General features: G+C 44.6%; 1 protein-coding gene across 1 annotated transcript in view; it reads left to right on the forward strand.

The window, feature by feature from the left end:
• The window catches only part of LOC122807833 (RNA-binding protein 6-like), a gene marked incomplete in the record, with an annotated part of 356,906 nt that overhangs the window by 130,843 nt on the left and 210,757 nt on the right, over nucleotides 1-15,306 (forward strand). Inside the window, 1 exon segment of the mRNA XM_044078932.1 lies at nucleotides 14,164-14,284. Within this exon segment, the coding sequence (XP_043934867.1) occupies nucleotides 14,238-14,284 (47 nt within the window).

Raw genomic sequence — 15,306 nt, forward strand, 5'->3', positions numbered from 1 at the left:
TAAACAAACTACAACAGAAGAAAGAAACTGTTGCAAAAGAGTAAAATCCCATGAGTGGAGGAGCTCCCCTGGTCAGCCTCCGTAAGAAGCTGAAATCTCTCATAAAATCCTCCAAAGCAAATTATGAAAACAAAATTGCCACTCTCTCTAAAGACCACCACAAAGCATTCTATAGCTGTCAGTCTCAATGGCAACACTCAGATCTACTTGGAGCTACAGCACAATGGCACTAAAGATACAGAACCAACTGATACTGCCAACATCCTGGCAGATGGGTTCAGTGCTAAGTTTACCCCCCTCTCACCCCCTAGAGGGCCCATCTCTATCCCGGAAGAATGCAAAGCTCCTGTAATCACAGCTGCACAGGTAAAAAAAACACTCTCCAAAGCCTATAACACAACATCCATGGGACCTGACAGTATCCCAGGCTGCGTTCTACACGAACTACAGAACGAGCTGGCACCCCACCGAAGTACCATGTTCAATCATAGCCTCACCTCAGGCTTTGTGCCCACTGAATGGTGCACTGCGGTTATCCCACTACACAAAGGGAAGCCACGATGGACCCCGGAAACTACTGCCCCATTAGCCTGACAAGCCTGGTCTGCAAGGCCATGGAACGTATCATCATGGAACTCATAAACAAAGACATTGGTAATCCCCAAACTCAACCCCACCCAGTTTGGGTTTGTAAAAGGCAGATCATGTCTCCTAAACCTGATAGACTTCTTTGAAGCAGTCACCAAAACCATAGATGAGGGTAAGGTGCTTCACACAGCCTATCTAGATCTTGCCAAGGCTTTCGATACAATCCCCCACTCTGGAATTATAGATAAACTCACTAAACTAGGTATAAATCCCTATGTCACAAGATGGGTTGCCAACTGGTTCATGGACAGAACCCACACTGAAAATAGCAGACTCCAGACTAGAGTACCACAGGGTTCAGTCCTGGGTCCTCTCCTGTTAGCCTGTACTTCAGAGACGTAGATACCAAACACAGAGGGTGTCTGGCTAACGAAGTTTGCAGATGACTGCAAACTGGGAGCCATAATCGAAACTCCTAATGATGTGGGCATCCTACAAAAGGGCCTCACTGAGACAGATGCCTGGTGTCAAAGCCATGGCCTGAAGCTCAGTGCCAAAACGTGCATTGTCATCCCCTTTGGTAAAAACTCTGTACCCATGAACTACGACATAGGTGGTAGTCTACTTAATACCAAAAGTGTGATAAGAGACCTTGGGACACAGGTGGACAGTAGTCTCTTCTTTGATCACATCCCGCAGTGGTCCGGAGATTCTATGTGGCACACCTAATCACAAAACGTTTCTCATCCAGAAAAAAAGAAGTCATTGATGTTCTTCATCTCACATTGCTGCAGTCCTTACACTTGGGTAGTCCGCTGTCCTCGGTCGGCCCGAATATCAAAGTATTAGGCTGACGTCGGTCACGGCGCTTAAGACTGACATCAGGAAGTCAGGGTACAAATGCGCATGACCGACGTCATATCCTCAGTCTTTTTTGCCGCATGGTCCGATGCAGAAGCAGCGTTGCAAGTGCTGTTCGGCATTCTGAAATTTTTCGAATTCGGAGTTTCAGACCGAGTCAAAGTTGGCTAAGTACCCCGTTGGGGAATATTTTAGTTTTTTCTTGCCTCAGTGGTTTACCGGATGTCAGAAAAAGTGAATAACTGTATTTCTTGTGGGAAGCAGATACCGCATAGGGATTATCATACTTTGTGTATTCCTTGTTTGGGGCCTGAGCACGATGTTGTTGGGTGTCGCTTTTGTGCTAGGTTCAATAAGCGCACTATTAACCGAAGGTTAGATTGTGCCAGGTTGGTCTTCGGGAAGCGGTGCAATTATAATATGCCGCCGGATGCTCCGACGCCTTTCTTCAAGAAGCGCAAAGACAAAGCAGCTAAACCCAGGCAAGAAGAGTCGCCCACGGACGCCGGTTCTTTAGAGGCTTCAGTGGAACCGGTGGTTCCGCCGGAGGCTTCTCTGGAGTCCCAGGGGGAGACTTTGATTTTGCAGGATGTGGCCTCTCAGGAGGCAGGTCAGGCTGAAGGGGCTTCTCAGGTTACTGTACTCCCTCCTTCCTAGGGTGGTTAGGCCTCTCCTTCTGTTTCCAAGGCTTCTCCCAGAGGCAGGCCAGGTTTAGCTTCTGTTGGTGTCACTCCTAGTTCAACAGGATCTGTGCCCAAGAAGCACATGCTTAAAATGGCAGAAGATTTAATTACTTTGATTAGAGGTTCTTTGCCTCCTCCTGATAAGAGGCCTAGGGTGGAACCAGAGTTGGGGAGTTTTGGGCAGGCTTCGATGTTTCAGAGTCTTCGGCTGAAGACTTGCAGGAGTACTCTCCTTATTCTGATTCTGATGCAGATGATTCGACTCCTTCTGCTTCTCCTCCAGAGGATTTTTCTTTGTCAGAGACTCTTCATTCCATGAGGGAACATTTTAAGTGGGAAGGTCAGGACTTCTCTCATTCCAGGAAAAGGCTTAGGGAATTTTTGCTTTTACCCCAGCATAGGCCTTTGGCTATACCACCTGTTCTGGATGTTGTGGAAGATGTGTTTGCAGAGGCTTCACTTAATCCTGATTCTTTGCCTCCTGCTCCTGTTAAACCGGATAGGTATTACAGGGTGCCTGAGGCTCATAAATATCTTTATAAGAGTCCTAGGGCGGACCCAGAAACTGTTAGTCAGGGACCTAAGGGTGTCAAGGCCTCTGTTGTAAAAAATCCGGTTCCTCCAGATAAAGAGGCCAGAGCTTTGGATAGATGGGGAAAGAAAGTCTATACTTCTTCCACCTTAGCTATGAGGGCTTTGAATTGCCAGATGTTCTTCATCCCACATTGCTGCAGTCTTAACACTTGGGGTAGTCCGCTGTCCCAGTCGGCCCGAATACCAAAGTATAAGGCTGACGTCGGTCAAGGCGCATTAGTCGGACGTCAGGGTACAAATGCGCATGACCGACGTCATATCCCCAGTCTTTTTTGCCGCATGGTCCGATGCAGAAGCAATATTGCGAGTGCAGGTTGGCGTTCTGAAATTTTCTGAAGTCGGAGTTTCAGACCGAATCAAAGTTGGCTGGTACCCGCTGGGGAATATTTTGTTTTTTTCTTGCCTCAGTATTTAACCGGATGTCAGAAAAAGTGAATAACTGTATTTCTTGTGGGAAACAGATACCTCATAGGGATTACCATACCTTGTGTATACCTTGCTTAGGGCCTGAGCACGACGTTGTTGGATGTCGCTCTTGTGCTAGATTTAACAAATGCACTATAAAGAGAAGATTAGACTGTGCCAGGTTAGTTTTTGGGAAGCGTTGTAATTATAAAATGCCGTCGGATGCTCTGACGCGCTTGCCTAAAAGCGCAAGGACAAAGCAGCAAAGCCTCGGTTGGAAGAACCGTCTGTCCCGGACGTCGGTTCTTTAGAGGGCTCGGTGGAGCCGGAGGTTCTGCCAGAAGTTTCTTTGGAGTCTCAGGGAGAGACTTTACTGTTACAAGACTCTCAGGAGGTAGGCCAGGCTGAGGGGGCTTCTCAGGTAGCTGTTCTCCCCTCCCTTCCTAAGGTGGTTAGGCCCTCCCCTTCTGTTCCCAAGGCTTCTTCGAGAGGCAGGCCAGGTTTAACTTCTGTGGGTGTTTCTCCTAGTTCTTCAGGGTCTCTGCCTAAGAAACATATGCTTAAAATGGCAGATGATTTGATTACTATGATTAGAGGTTCTATGCCCCCTCCTGATAAGAGGCCTAGGGTGGAACCTGAGCTTGAGAGTTTTGAGCAATGTTCGGAGGCTTCTGAGTCTTCGGCTGAAGACTTACAGGAGTATCCTCCTTATTCTGATTCTGATGTAGATGATTCTACTCCTTCGGCTTCTCCTCCTGAGGATTTTTCTTTCAGAGACTCTTCATTCCATGAGGGAGCATTTTAAATGGGAAGGTCAAGATTTCTCTGATTCCAGGAAAAGGCTTAGGGAATTTTTGTTTTTACCCCAGCATAGGCCTTTGGCTATACCTCCTGTTCTGGATGTGGTGGAAGATGTTTTTGCAGAGGCTTCCCTGAACCCTGATTCTTTGCCTCCTGCCCCAGTTAAACCGGATAGGTATTATAGGGTGCCTGAAGCTCATAAGTATCTTTTTAAGAGTCCTAGGGCAGACCCAGAAACTGTTTCTCAGGGGCCTAAAGGTGTTAAGGCTTCTGTTGTTAAAAATCCTGTTCCTCCTGATAGAGGCAAGGGCTTTGGATAGATGGGGAAAGAAGGTGTATACTTCTTCCACTTTAGCCATGAGGGCTTTGAATTGCCAGTTCCACATGTTAAAATACCAAAATTATCTCCTTTCACAATTGAAGTCTAAGGTGGATGCTCTGGAAGGTATTGAGTGTAAAGAGTTGCAGGATTTAGTTCATGTTTCTGAACAGGTGGGTAAGCATTCTTTGCAATGTGGTTTTGATGCTGTACAGGCCTCTTCGAGGGTGGCTGCCACTGGTTCTGTTCTTCGAGGCACGCCTGGCTGAGGGATCAGAATTTGGCTGAGCATGTTAAGACAAGGATTTTGGATGCCCGTTACAATCTGATGTGTTTGGTTCGCCTGTGGAAGCAGTTTTAAAGAAAATGGAGGACAAGGCTAAGTCTATGCAGACTGTTAAGGATTTTTTGCAGGTTCAGCCTCCGAAGTTTAGTAGAAATTGGCCTACTAAGGGGTGGACATATCCTTCTTATGATTCCCAGTCTAGGGGTAGGTCTAGACGTGGTAGGGGCAGAGCTCAAGGTTCTTTTAGGCCTAGAACAGGAAGTTCACCTGCTCAGTCTTCTGGTGAGGGCAGGGGTCAGTCCTTTCGTAAACAGACCCAATGACCTGCCTTTTCAGCTGCCAGAGCCTTCTCGTCTGGCAGCACCTTTGGGAGGAAGGCTGGCACTTTTCAAAGAAAATTGGAGTTTAATTACCCAGGACAGATGGGTATTAGATATCATTCACCACGGTTACAGGTTTTATTTCCATACCTTGCCTCCTTTCAAAGGCATGCCAGACATTCCGCCTCTACAAAGAAAAGAGGCTCTAAAGCAAATTTCTCTGTTGCTCCAAATAGGGGCCATTCAGCCGGTTCCTGTGCCAGAAAGGGGCGTAGGATTTTATTCTCGCCTGTTCCTAGTACCAAAAAAGGGGAACACGTGGAGACCAATTTTGGATTTATCTATCCTCAACACTTATCTGGACATTCCCAAGTTCAAAATGTTGACGTTACAACAGCTTTTACCTCTGCTGGGAAAAGATCACTGGATGGTAACTTTAGATCTCAAGGAGGCTTACCTTCATGTGCCTATCAGACTAAGTTGCAGGAAGTATCTGCTGAGCTGGGAATTCTGATTATCAGTTCTCTGCATTGCCTTTTGCCTTATCTACTGCCCCCAGAGTATTCACAAAAGTTCTGGCTCCAGTGATAGCTTACTTCAGGATAAAAGGCATACAAATCTATCCTTACTTGGACGACTGCCTGATTCTGGCTCAAGAAAAGGAAGACCTTTTTCAACATTTGGAATATGTGATAGCAGTGCTAAGATGCCTGGGGTATTCTGTGAACGAAATAAAGTCCAGTCTAGTACCCTCTCAAGACATGTGCTTTCTGGGTGTGAGACTGAATACAGCAGCCCAGATGGCCTTTTAACCCCGGACAAACAAAAGAATCTGTCTCTTTACTTCCATCAACTATCTCTTCAGTCCGGGCTGACTGCAAGGACAGTCCTTCAAGCCTTAGGGTTCATGGCATCTTGTATTCTGGTGCTTCCCAATGCCAAACTGCATATGAGGAAGCTGCAATGGTATCTCAAAATGTATGGACACAGCACTGCCAGGATTTGGACACTGTCATTCAAATAATACCTTGCATTCAAAAGGAATTTTTGTGGTGGGCTCAGGAATGTCACCTAAACAAGGGACTCTCTGTGACCCGCCAAGAGGCGAGTCAAATTCTAACGACAGATGCCTCAGACATAGCTTGGGGAGCTCATCTGAATGGAAAGTGGATACAAGACAAGTGGCCTGCCAGACTACAGCATCTACATATCAACATGAAGGAGATGTTAGCAGTCCAGTTTGCATTAATGGCTTTCAAGGAGTTACTTCTTCCAGGGCAGGTGTTGATTCTAACAGACAACACAACTGTCATGTGGTACATCAACAAACAAGGGGAACTCATTCTTATCCTCTATGCAGGCAAGCAATGATTTTGTGGGAGACTGCGCTCAGCTTCCAACTAAATGTTCAGGCAAGGTTTCTGCCGAGCACAGAACTCCTTAGCAGATGTGTTAAGCAGGCAAATCATGGATCCCCACGAGTGGAAACTGGATCTTCATGTATTTCGAATTTGACAGTGTCATGGGGAACTCCAGACGAGATCTGTTCGCTTCTCCACTAAACCACCAGCTGCCAAAGTTTTGCACCTAAAAGGTTTCATCACACAGCTTGGAAAGTGGATGCTCTTTCTTTCAGTTGGAAAAATCTTCATGTGTATGCCTTTCCACCTCTGCCTCTCCTCCCAAAGGTACTCCTAAAGGTCAGACAAGACAAGCCAAGGATGATTTTAATAGCTCCAGATTGGCCTCGCAACACTGGTACCCATTACTGAGGAGTCTGGTAAGGAAGCCTCCATGGCCTTTACCTTTGATTCCACACCTATTGTCTCAGAGGGACGGTCATCTACTCAATGTCAAGCTTCACTCTCTTCATCTAACAGCCTGGCATATTCTGTTTTGAACACAGCAGGTCTCAGCTTCCTCAACAAGTTTTGAATGTGATTATGGAAGCCAGAAGACCTAGTACAAGGAAAGTGTACAGAAAAAATGGAAGAAATTTTTATTTTGGAGTGCAGCAAAGGATTTGGAGGTTTCTGAGCCTAATTTGAGTGTGGCTCTTCAATATCTTACTGAGTTATTGGACAAAGGTTTGTCTTTCTCTTCCATTAAGATTCATGCTGCAGCGATTTCAGCTCACTATGATTGTGACCCACCATTGTTTTCTCATCCTTTGTTCAAGCAATTTCTTAGAGGGGCAAAGAATATAAGACCCCCACGTAGAGCTCCTACTCCTGCTTGGGACCTCAATTTTGTGTTGGAGAAACTTACTCTACAACCTTTTGAGCCTCGGCTACTGCTGAATTGAAATACTTGTCATGGAAGACTGCTTTTTTGTTGGCCATTACTCCTGCAAGAAGGGTTTCTGAATTGCAGGCCCTTATGGCGGTTGAGCCTTTTTTGATTTTCCATAAGGATAGGGTATCATTACATACTAATCCTTCCTTTATGCCTAAGGTGGTCTCTAGTGTGGCTTTAAACCAAACTATTCATTTGCCTATTTTTATGCAGATCCCCAAAATAAGGGGAAAAGATTTTGCACACTTTAGATGTACACAGGCAGTTGCGTTATTATTTAAGCAGGACTAAGGATTTTAGGCAGTCTCAGCAGTTGTTTGTTTCTTTTGCTTTGAGTTCTCAGGGCAAGCCTGTGTCAAAACAAACTATTTCTAAGTGGATTGGGTTTTGCATTGCATTTTGTTATTCCCATCATGGCAAGGAGGTTCCAGCTGGGATTAGGCCTCATTCCACTAGGGCTACTGCCACTTCAACAGCATTTCTAAGGGGGGTGGCAACTAAGGATATTTTGGAGGCAGCTACTTGGAGTTCAGTGCATACTTTCTCTAAGCATTACCACCTGCCCCTCTATTCTAAATCTAGGGCTGGTTTTGCCACGGCTATTTTGCAGGGCATGTTGACAGCTCCAGCTTCTTTATGATTTGCCAGCCTCCCTTACCTCTGCTTTGGGATTCTACCCAAGTGTTAGGACTGCAGCAATGTGGGATGAAGAACATAGTACAGTTTTGTACCTACCATAAATGTAGATGTTCGAAGATCCACATTGCTGCAGTCCAATTTACCCTCCCTCCTTCCCCTCTGTGTTTAGGGGTGGTTGTGTGAGTGGGGTTGTACTTCTGTAAATTTGTATATATTGTACATATATTTGGTACAGGAGTGTTTGGTGTTTTTTGGTTTTGGCCTTATCTTTTTAGGATCTTCTGACATCTGGGGCAAGAAAAGACTGAGGATATGACGTTGGTCATGCGCATTTGTACCCTGACGTCCTGACGTCAGACTAATGCGCCTTGACAGACGTCAGCCTTATACTTTGGTATTCGGGCCGACTGGGACAGCAGACTACCCCAAGTGTTAGGACTGCAGCAATGTGGATCTTCGAACATCTACATTTATGGTAGGTACAAAACTGTACTTTTCACATGTTGAAATATCAAAACTATCTTCTTTCTCAATTGAAGTCTAAGGTAGATGCTCTGGCGGAAGGCATTGAGTGTAAAGAATTACAAGATTTGGTACATGTCTCTGAACAGGTGGGTAAGCATTCTTTACAATGTGGTTTTGATGCTGTACAGGCCTCGTCTAGGGTGGCTGCCACTGGGTCAGTTCTTCGCAGGCACGCCTGGCTGAGGGATCAGAATTTATCTGACCATGTTAAGACCAGGATTTTGGATGCTCCTTTGCAGTCTGATGTGTTTGGTTCACCTGTGGAGTCAGTCTTGAAGAAAATGGAAGACAAGGCTAAGTCTATGCAGGCTGTTAAAGATTTTTTGCAAGTTCAGCCTCCGAAGTTTAGTAGGAATTGGCCTGCTAAGGGGTGGACGTACCCTTCTTATGATTCACAGTCTAGGGGTAGATCTAGACGTGGTAGGGGCAGAGCTCAGAGCTCCTTCAGACCTAGAACAGGAAGTTCACCTGCACAATCTTCGGGTGAGGGCAGGGGCCAGTCCTTTCGTAAACAGGCCCAATGACCTACCTTTTCAGCTGCCAAATCCTTCTTGCCTGGCAGCACCTTTGGGAGGACGGTTGGCACTCTTCAAGGAAAATTGGAGTTTGATTACCCAAGACAGATGGGTATTGGATATCATACACCCAAGGTTACAAGTTTTATTTCCATACCTTGCCTCCTTTCAAAGGCATGCCGGACGTTCCTCCTCAGCAAAGACCAGAGGCTCACAAACAAATTTCTCTGCTGCTTCAAATAGGGGCCATACAACCGGTCCCTCTGCCAGAAGTGGGCCTAGGATTTTATTCTCGCCTGTTCCTAGTACCAAAGAAGGGGAACACGTGGAGACCAATTTTGGATTTATCTATCCTCAACACTTATCTGGACATTCCCAAGTTCAAAATGTTGACGTTACAACAGCTTTTACCTCTGCTGGGCAAAGATCACTGGATGGTGACTCTGGATCTCAAGGAGGCTTACCTTCATGTTCCTATCAGGCTAAGTTGCAGGAAGTATCTGCTTTCGGGCTGGGACTTCTCATTATCAGTTCTCTGCATTGCCCTTTGGCTTATCTACTGCCCAGAGTATTCACGAAGGTTCTGGCTCCAGTGATAGCTTTCTTCAGGCTAAGAGGAATACAGATCTATCCTTATTTGGACGATTGCCTGATTCTGGCCCAAGGAAAGGATGAACTTCTTCATCATTTACAATATGTGATAGCAGTGCTAAGATGCCTGGGGTATTCTGTGAACGAAATAAAGTCCAGTCTAGTACCCTCTCAGGACATGTGCTTTCTGGGTGTGGGACTGAATACAGCATCCCAGATGGCCTTTTTGACCCCGGACAAACAAAAGAATCTTTCTTTACTTCCATCAATTGTCTCATCAGTCCAGGCTGACTGCAAGGACAGTCCTTCAAGCCTTGGGGTTCATGGCATCTTGTATTCTGGTGCTTCCCAATGCCAAACTGCATATGAGGAAGCTACAATGGTATCTCAAAATGTATGGACACAGCACTGCCAAGATATGGACACTGTCATTCAGATAATACCTTGCATTCAAAAGGAATTTTGTGGTGGGCTCAGGAATGTCACCTAAACAAGGGACTCTCTGTGACCCGCCAGAGGCGAGTCAGATTCTAACGACAGATGCCTCAGACAAAGCTTGGGGAGCTCATCTAAATGGAAAGTGGGTACAAGACACGTGGCCTGCCAGACTTCAACATCTACATATCAACTTGAAGGAGATGTTAGCAGTCCAATTTGCATTAATAGCTTTCAAGGATTTACTTCTTCCAGGGCAGGTGTTGGTTCTAACAGACAACACAACTGTCATGTGGTACATCAACAAGCAAGGGGGAACACATTCTTATCCTCTATGCAGACCAGCAATGATTTTGTGGGAGACTGCTCTCAGTTTACAGCTAAATCTTCAGGCAAGGTTTCTGCCGGGTGCACAGAACTCCTTAGCAGATGTGTTGAGCAGACAAATTATGGATCCCCACGAGTGGAAATTGGATCCTCATGTATTTCAGAAATTGACAGTGTTATGGGGAACTCCAGACATAGATCTGTTCGCTTCTCCACTAAACTACCAGCTGCCAAAGTTTTGCACAAAAAGGTTTCATCCCACAGCTTGGAAAGTGGATGCTCTTTCATTCAATTGGAGCAATCTTCATGTGTATGCCTTTCCACCTCTGCCTCTCCTCCCAAAGGTACTCCTGAAGGTCAGACAGGACAAGCCAAAGATGATTTTAATAGCTCCAGATTGGCCTCGACAGCACTGGTGCCCATTACTGAGAAGTCTGGTACGGGCCTCCATGGCCTTTGCCTTCGATTCCACACCTGCTGTCTCAGGAGAACAGTCATTTACTCAATGTCAAACTTCACTCTCTTCACCTAACAGCCTGGCATATTCTGTTTTAAACCCTGAGGGTCTCAGCTTCCACAGCAAGTTTTGAATGTTATTTTGGAGGCCAGAAGGCCTAGTACAAGGAAAGTGTACGCAGATAAATGGAAGAGATTTTTATTTTGGAGTACAGCAAAGGAATTTGATGTTTCTAAGCCTAATTTAAGTGTGGCTCTTCAATATCTTACTGAGTTACTGGACAAAGGTTTGTCCTTCTCTTCTATTAAGGTTCATGCTGCAGCAATTTCTGCTCCCTATGACTGTGACCCACCATTGTTTTCTCATCCTTTGTTTAAGCAATTCCTTAGAGGGCAAAGAATATAAGACCCCACGAGAGCTCCTACTCCTGCTTGGGATCTCAATTTTGTGTTGGAGAAACTCACTCTACAACCTTTTGAGCCTGCAGCTACTGCCGAGTTGAAATATTTATCATGGAAGACTGCTTTTTGTTGGCCATTACCTCTGCGAGAAGGGTTTCTGAATTACAGGCCCTTATGGCGGTTGAGCCTTTCTTAATTTTCCATAAGGATAGGGTATCTTTATACTAATCCTTCCTTTATGCCTAAAGTGGTTTCTAGTGTGGCTTTAAACCAAACTATTCATTTGCCTACTTTTTATGCAAACCCCAAAATAAAGGGGAAAAGATTTTGCACACTTTGGATATACACAGGCAGTTGCGATATTATTTGAGCAGAACTAAAGGGTTCAGGCAGTCTCAGCAGTTATTTGTTTCATTTGCTTTGGGTTCTCAGGGCAAGCCTGTGTCAAAACAAACTATTTCTAAGTGGATTGGGTTTTGTATTGCTTTCTGTTATTCCCATCATGGTAAGGAGATTCCAGCTGGGATTAGGCCTCATTCCACTAGGGCTACTGCCACTTCTACAGCTTTTTTAAGGGGGGTGGCAACTAAAGATATTTTGGAGGCAGCTACTTGGAGTTCAGTGCATACTTTTCTCTAAGCATTACCACCTTCCACTTTACTCTAAATCTAGGGCTGGTTTTGCCACTGCAATTTTACAGGGCATTTTGGCAGCTCCTACTGCTTTATAGTTTTGCCATCCTCCCTTACCTCTGCTTTGGGATTCTACCCAAGTGTAAGGACTGCAGCAATGTGAGATGAAGAACATAGTACAGTTTTGTACCTACCATAAATGTAGATGTTCGAAGATCCACATTGCTGCAGTCCAATTTACCCTCCCTCCTTCCCCTCTGTAGTTAGAGGCGGTTGTGTGGTTTGGGTTGTAAATATTATGGATATTGTATATATTGTACATATGATTAGTGCAAGGGTGGTTGGTTGTTTTTTGCTGTCTTTTGGTTTTGACCTTTCTTTTTAGGGTCTTCTGACATCTGGGGCAAGAAAAGACTGAGGATATGACGTCGGTCATGCGCATTTGTACCCTGACGTCCTGATGTCAGTCTTAAGCGCCGTGACCGACGTCAGCCTAATACTTTGATATTCGGGCCGACCGAGGACAGTGGACTACCCAAGTGTAAGGACTGCAGCAATGTGGATCTTCGAACATCTACATTTATGGTAGGTACAAAACTGTACTTTTCCCTCTAGTCATCACTCATTAGACCCATTATAGAGTGCAGTGCCCCTTTTGGTATGCACCTCACAAGACATCTACAACTGGAGAGGCCACAGAAATACCTCACAGAGGATTACTGGCCTTGGATACAGTCTCAGAATCTAGCTTTACTCCGTTGCATATCGCCTACTCTGAGGCAATCTCTGCCCAACATACAAATCTATGTCAAACCCAGAGCTGTTGGACATGCTCTGCTGAATGAAATCCCAATCCTTCCGAACTACACGCTGTAGCGACCTAAACCTTGTCACCGCAATAAACGGAACATGCTGGAGGGATAGATTCCTGTCCCAGAGACTTCCCATCCTCTGGAATAGACTACCTATCTGTCAAAGAGCTGCTCATTAGCGCACTCTAAGAAAAATCTTGGTTGGATGGGAAATGGGAAATTCACCCTGGGGATCACTTCTGTGGCTCTGCTCGACAGGGGCACAGGAAAATAATTTTCTTGGGTGGCGAAAGCCAGGGTACCATTTTGGCTAGGCTTATATAGGCCCTAGAGCCAATAGTCTAGTACCTACCTATGACTGGCCATTAACATTCCAGAAACATGCAGGCTGATTTTGTTAGCCCAACCAGCATGCCCATTGTAAATAGAGCATATACAAGCGGGAAAAGGTCTGGTTGCCTGGACGTTCTTCCATTACTATATGCTGTAACTTTTTTAAGTTTGTGTTTTTTCACCATTTAAAAATAAATAAAATTAGAAATCCATACACTCTGGAGGTACGAGTGAGACAGGATGGAGAAAAATACTGGGAAAATCTGGTACGTTCTTCCCAACTAAAATGTATCCTCCATCCTATCTCTCTCGTACCTCCTACAGTGTTTTGAATTTCATCCTTTTAAATAGAGCAGCAGAGATTTTCTTTCTCCGTTGTCTCCTGTCAGAAGTCCCATATGCATGCACAGTACATCAGAGAAGCAATTTTTTTTTTAAATGTGCAATAGCAATAACCCACAGTTGGGTGTGGATAATGTTGATTTGTCCACTGTTGGCTTTGTTCGACCAAGCCACATGAACTGTGTGTAAATCAGCATTACTCGCACCCTAGCCGTAGGCTATTGCTGTAGTGGATTGCCTGTGTTCTCTGTTGGAGTATATATTTATCATCTCTCTGCAGTGCTTGGTATCGTTTCTAAGCCTTCTAATGTAGTTAAAGAAGGCTTTGTTGTCATCCTTACCTGGTTGGCTATTTAGTCATCTCTGGCTTTGATTTGCTCAGGCTCCAGAGTTATAGTTTAGCAGTAGTTTTTTTTTTTTCTTTTGTGAATCTTAAGATGTCCCCCCCCCCCCCCTTCCCCATTGTTGTTAGAGCCTGCTTGTACCACTGTAGTGGAACCCAAGATATGTTTTAGAATTTGGAATGGTCTTTAGTTGGAGGTGGGGGTTGGGCAGAAGCATCTGTGCAGCTGTTCCACATGCATGTAATTTGACATTAAAGGATTCTTTAAGACGTGGGGTCCTCTAGTTGTAAGGGAATGTTGAATTTAGCTGGGTCTTGATTCAGTTTAAGTAGATTAGCCTTGGCATAATCTCTGGATATCAGGGTATTGGATGATTTTGGTATCCATTGGTAATAATGATGCTCTGTCCACAGAAGAGATTTCAATGTTATGTTCCTTGCTTGTTGGGGTAGAATCTAGTGTCCTCATGACCCTGTAAAGGTTGAAGTCTACTACTTGAAATTGGAAGGATGCCAACAGTTGAATGTATAGGAGAATTAATTGAAACCTTGGAGAATAAATGGAGTGCGACTCCTCATGGTGTTACCTAAATGATTAGTAGTTTCATTGCCTAGTACAATGCACTCTAAGTGTCTATGTATTTTCTTCTTGCCTGCAGGTCCGGCACAGTGGCAGTAGCTTCAGGCTCTGTGCAGTGGGTAACAGCACGTTCTGCGTGTGGAGTTAGAAGCCATGTGGGACGGTTCTAATTTTAGTGGAGGTGGCATGGGACCCCATCGGTAAGTATTACTTTTGTTTTATAGTAGAAAATGTAGCTGCCCCTGCCCCCCCACCCGAAAAAAATTAAACTAGCAGCGTCTTTCACTGATGACTAGCAGTAGAAAATAGTCTGGTACTTATGGAAGGTGGTGTTGAGGAAATTGATATCTTTTCAGTGGCTGTTTGTCAAGTTCTGTATCTTTGTTTTTGGTTGGTGCATGTATTGTATGTAAAATTGATTCGTAATGGAGCTTATCCAGAATGATATGGAAGGTCCTCCTTTGCAGATGTGGAAAATGGATTTAAAGGGGTAAGTAGGTCTAGGCTTTTTTTTCTGTCTCCTCTTTCTCTTTGTTCTTTCCAAACCCCTCCCAGTTTAATGCATTATATAGTGATGTAGATATGCCATAGACTAGTGAAAGCAGCTCATTACATAGATAGGTTTGCCCTTTTTGTACTGTGTTTTTTTTTTTTTTTTTTCCCCCAAAAGGGAGGGGTGGCCTAATGGTTAAGGTGTTTGCCTTACAAATACAAGGTGCAGGGTTTGAGTCTTGCAAGGGATAATTGGCTAGGCTTAAAATGGCTCGCAAGGGCAGTTAGCCTAGTACTAATGAACACAAAATTTTATTTAGTATAACATTATGTAGATGCTCCAAATCCTACCTCATTCCCAAATTTCACTGCTACCCCTGAGCATCACCATGTATGGATTGGTCCCATGGACTGCATCCACCTCTATGCAGTCTGCATTACTTAAACTGAATTGTATTTAAGGGGAATATAAAAATTATGAATTATGTGGGTGTAGAACCACAGTTTTATGAAATGGGTAGAAATTGTAAATCCCTTTTCGAGCACAGTCTGATTTAGGATCCCTATGTCTTCTGGAGGTACAACTTGTGGAGCATGTAGGCAGTGCCATCATGTATTAAAGGAAAGCACCCGTATACTTCAAGGGTTACCCTTTGAGATTAAATTACAGAAGGGAAATTGTAATACTAGGACACAGTTTACATAGCAGTATTTGAAGGGTGTGGACATT

This window comes from Protopterus annectens, chromosome 7.part1 (genome assembly GCF_019279795.1).
Source record: "Protopterus annectens isolate FY-2018-M chromosome 7.part1, PAN1.0, whole genome shotgun sequence".
NCBI lineage: Eukaryota > Metazoa > Chordata > Ceratodontiformes > Protopteridae > Protopterus > Protopterus annectens.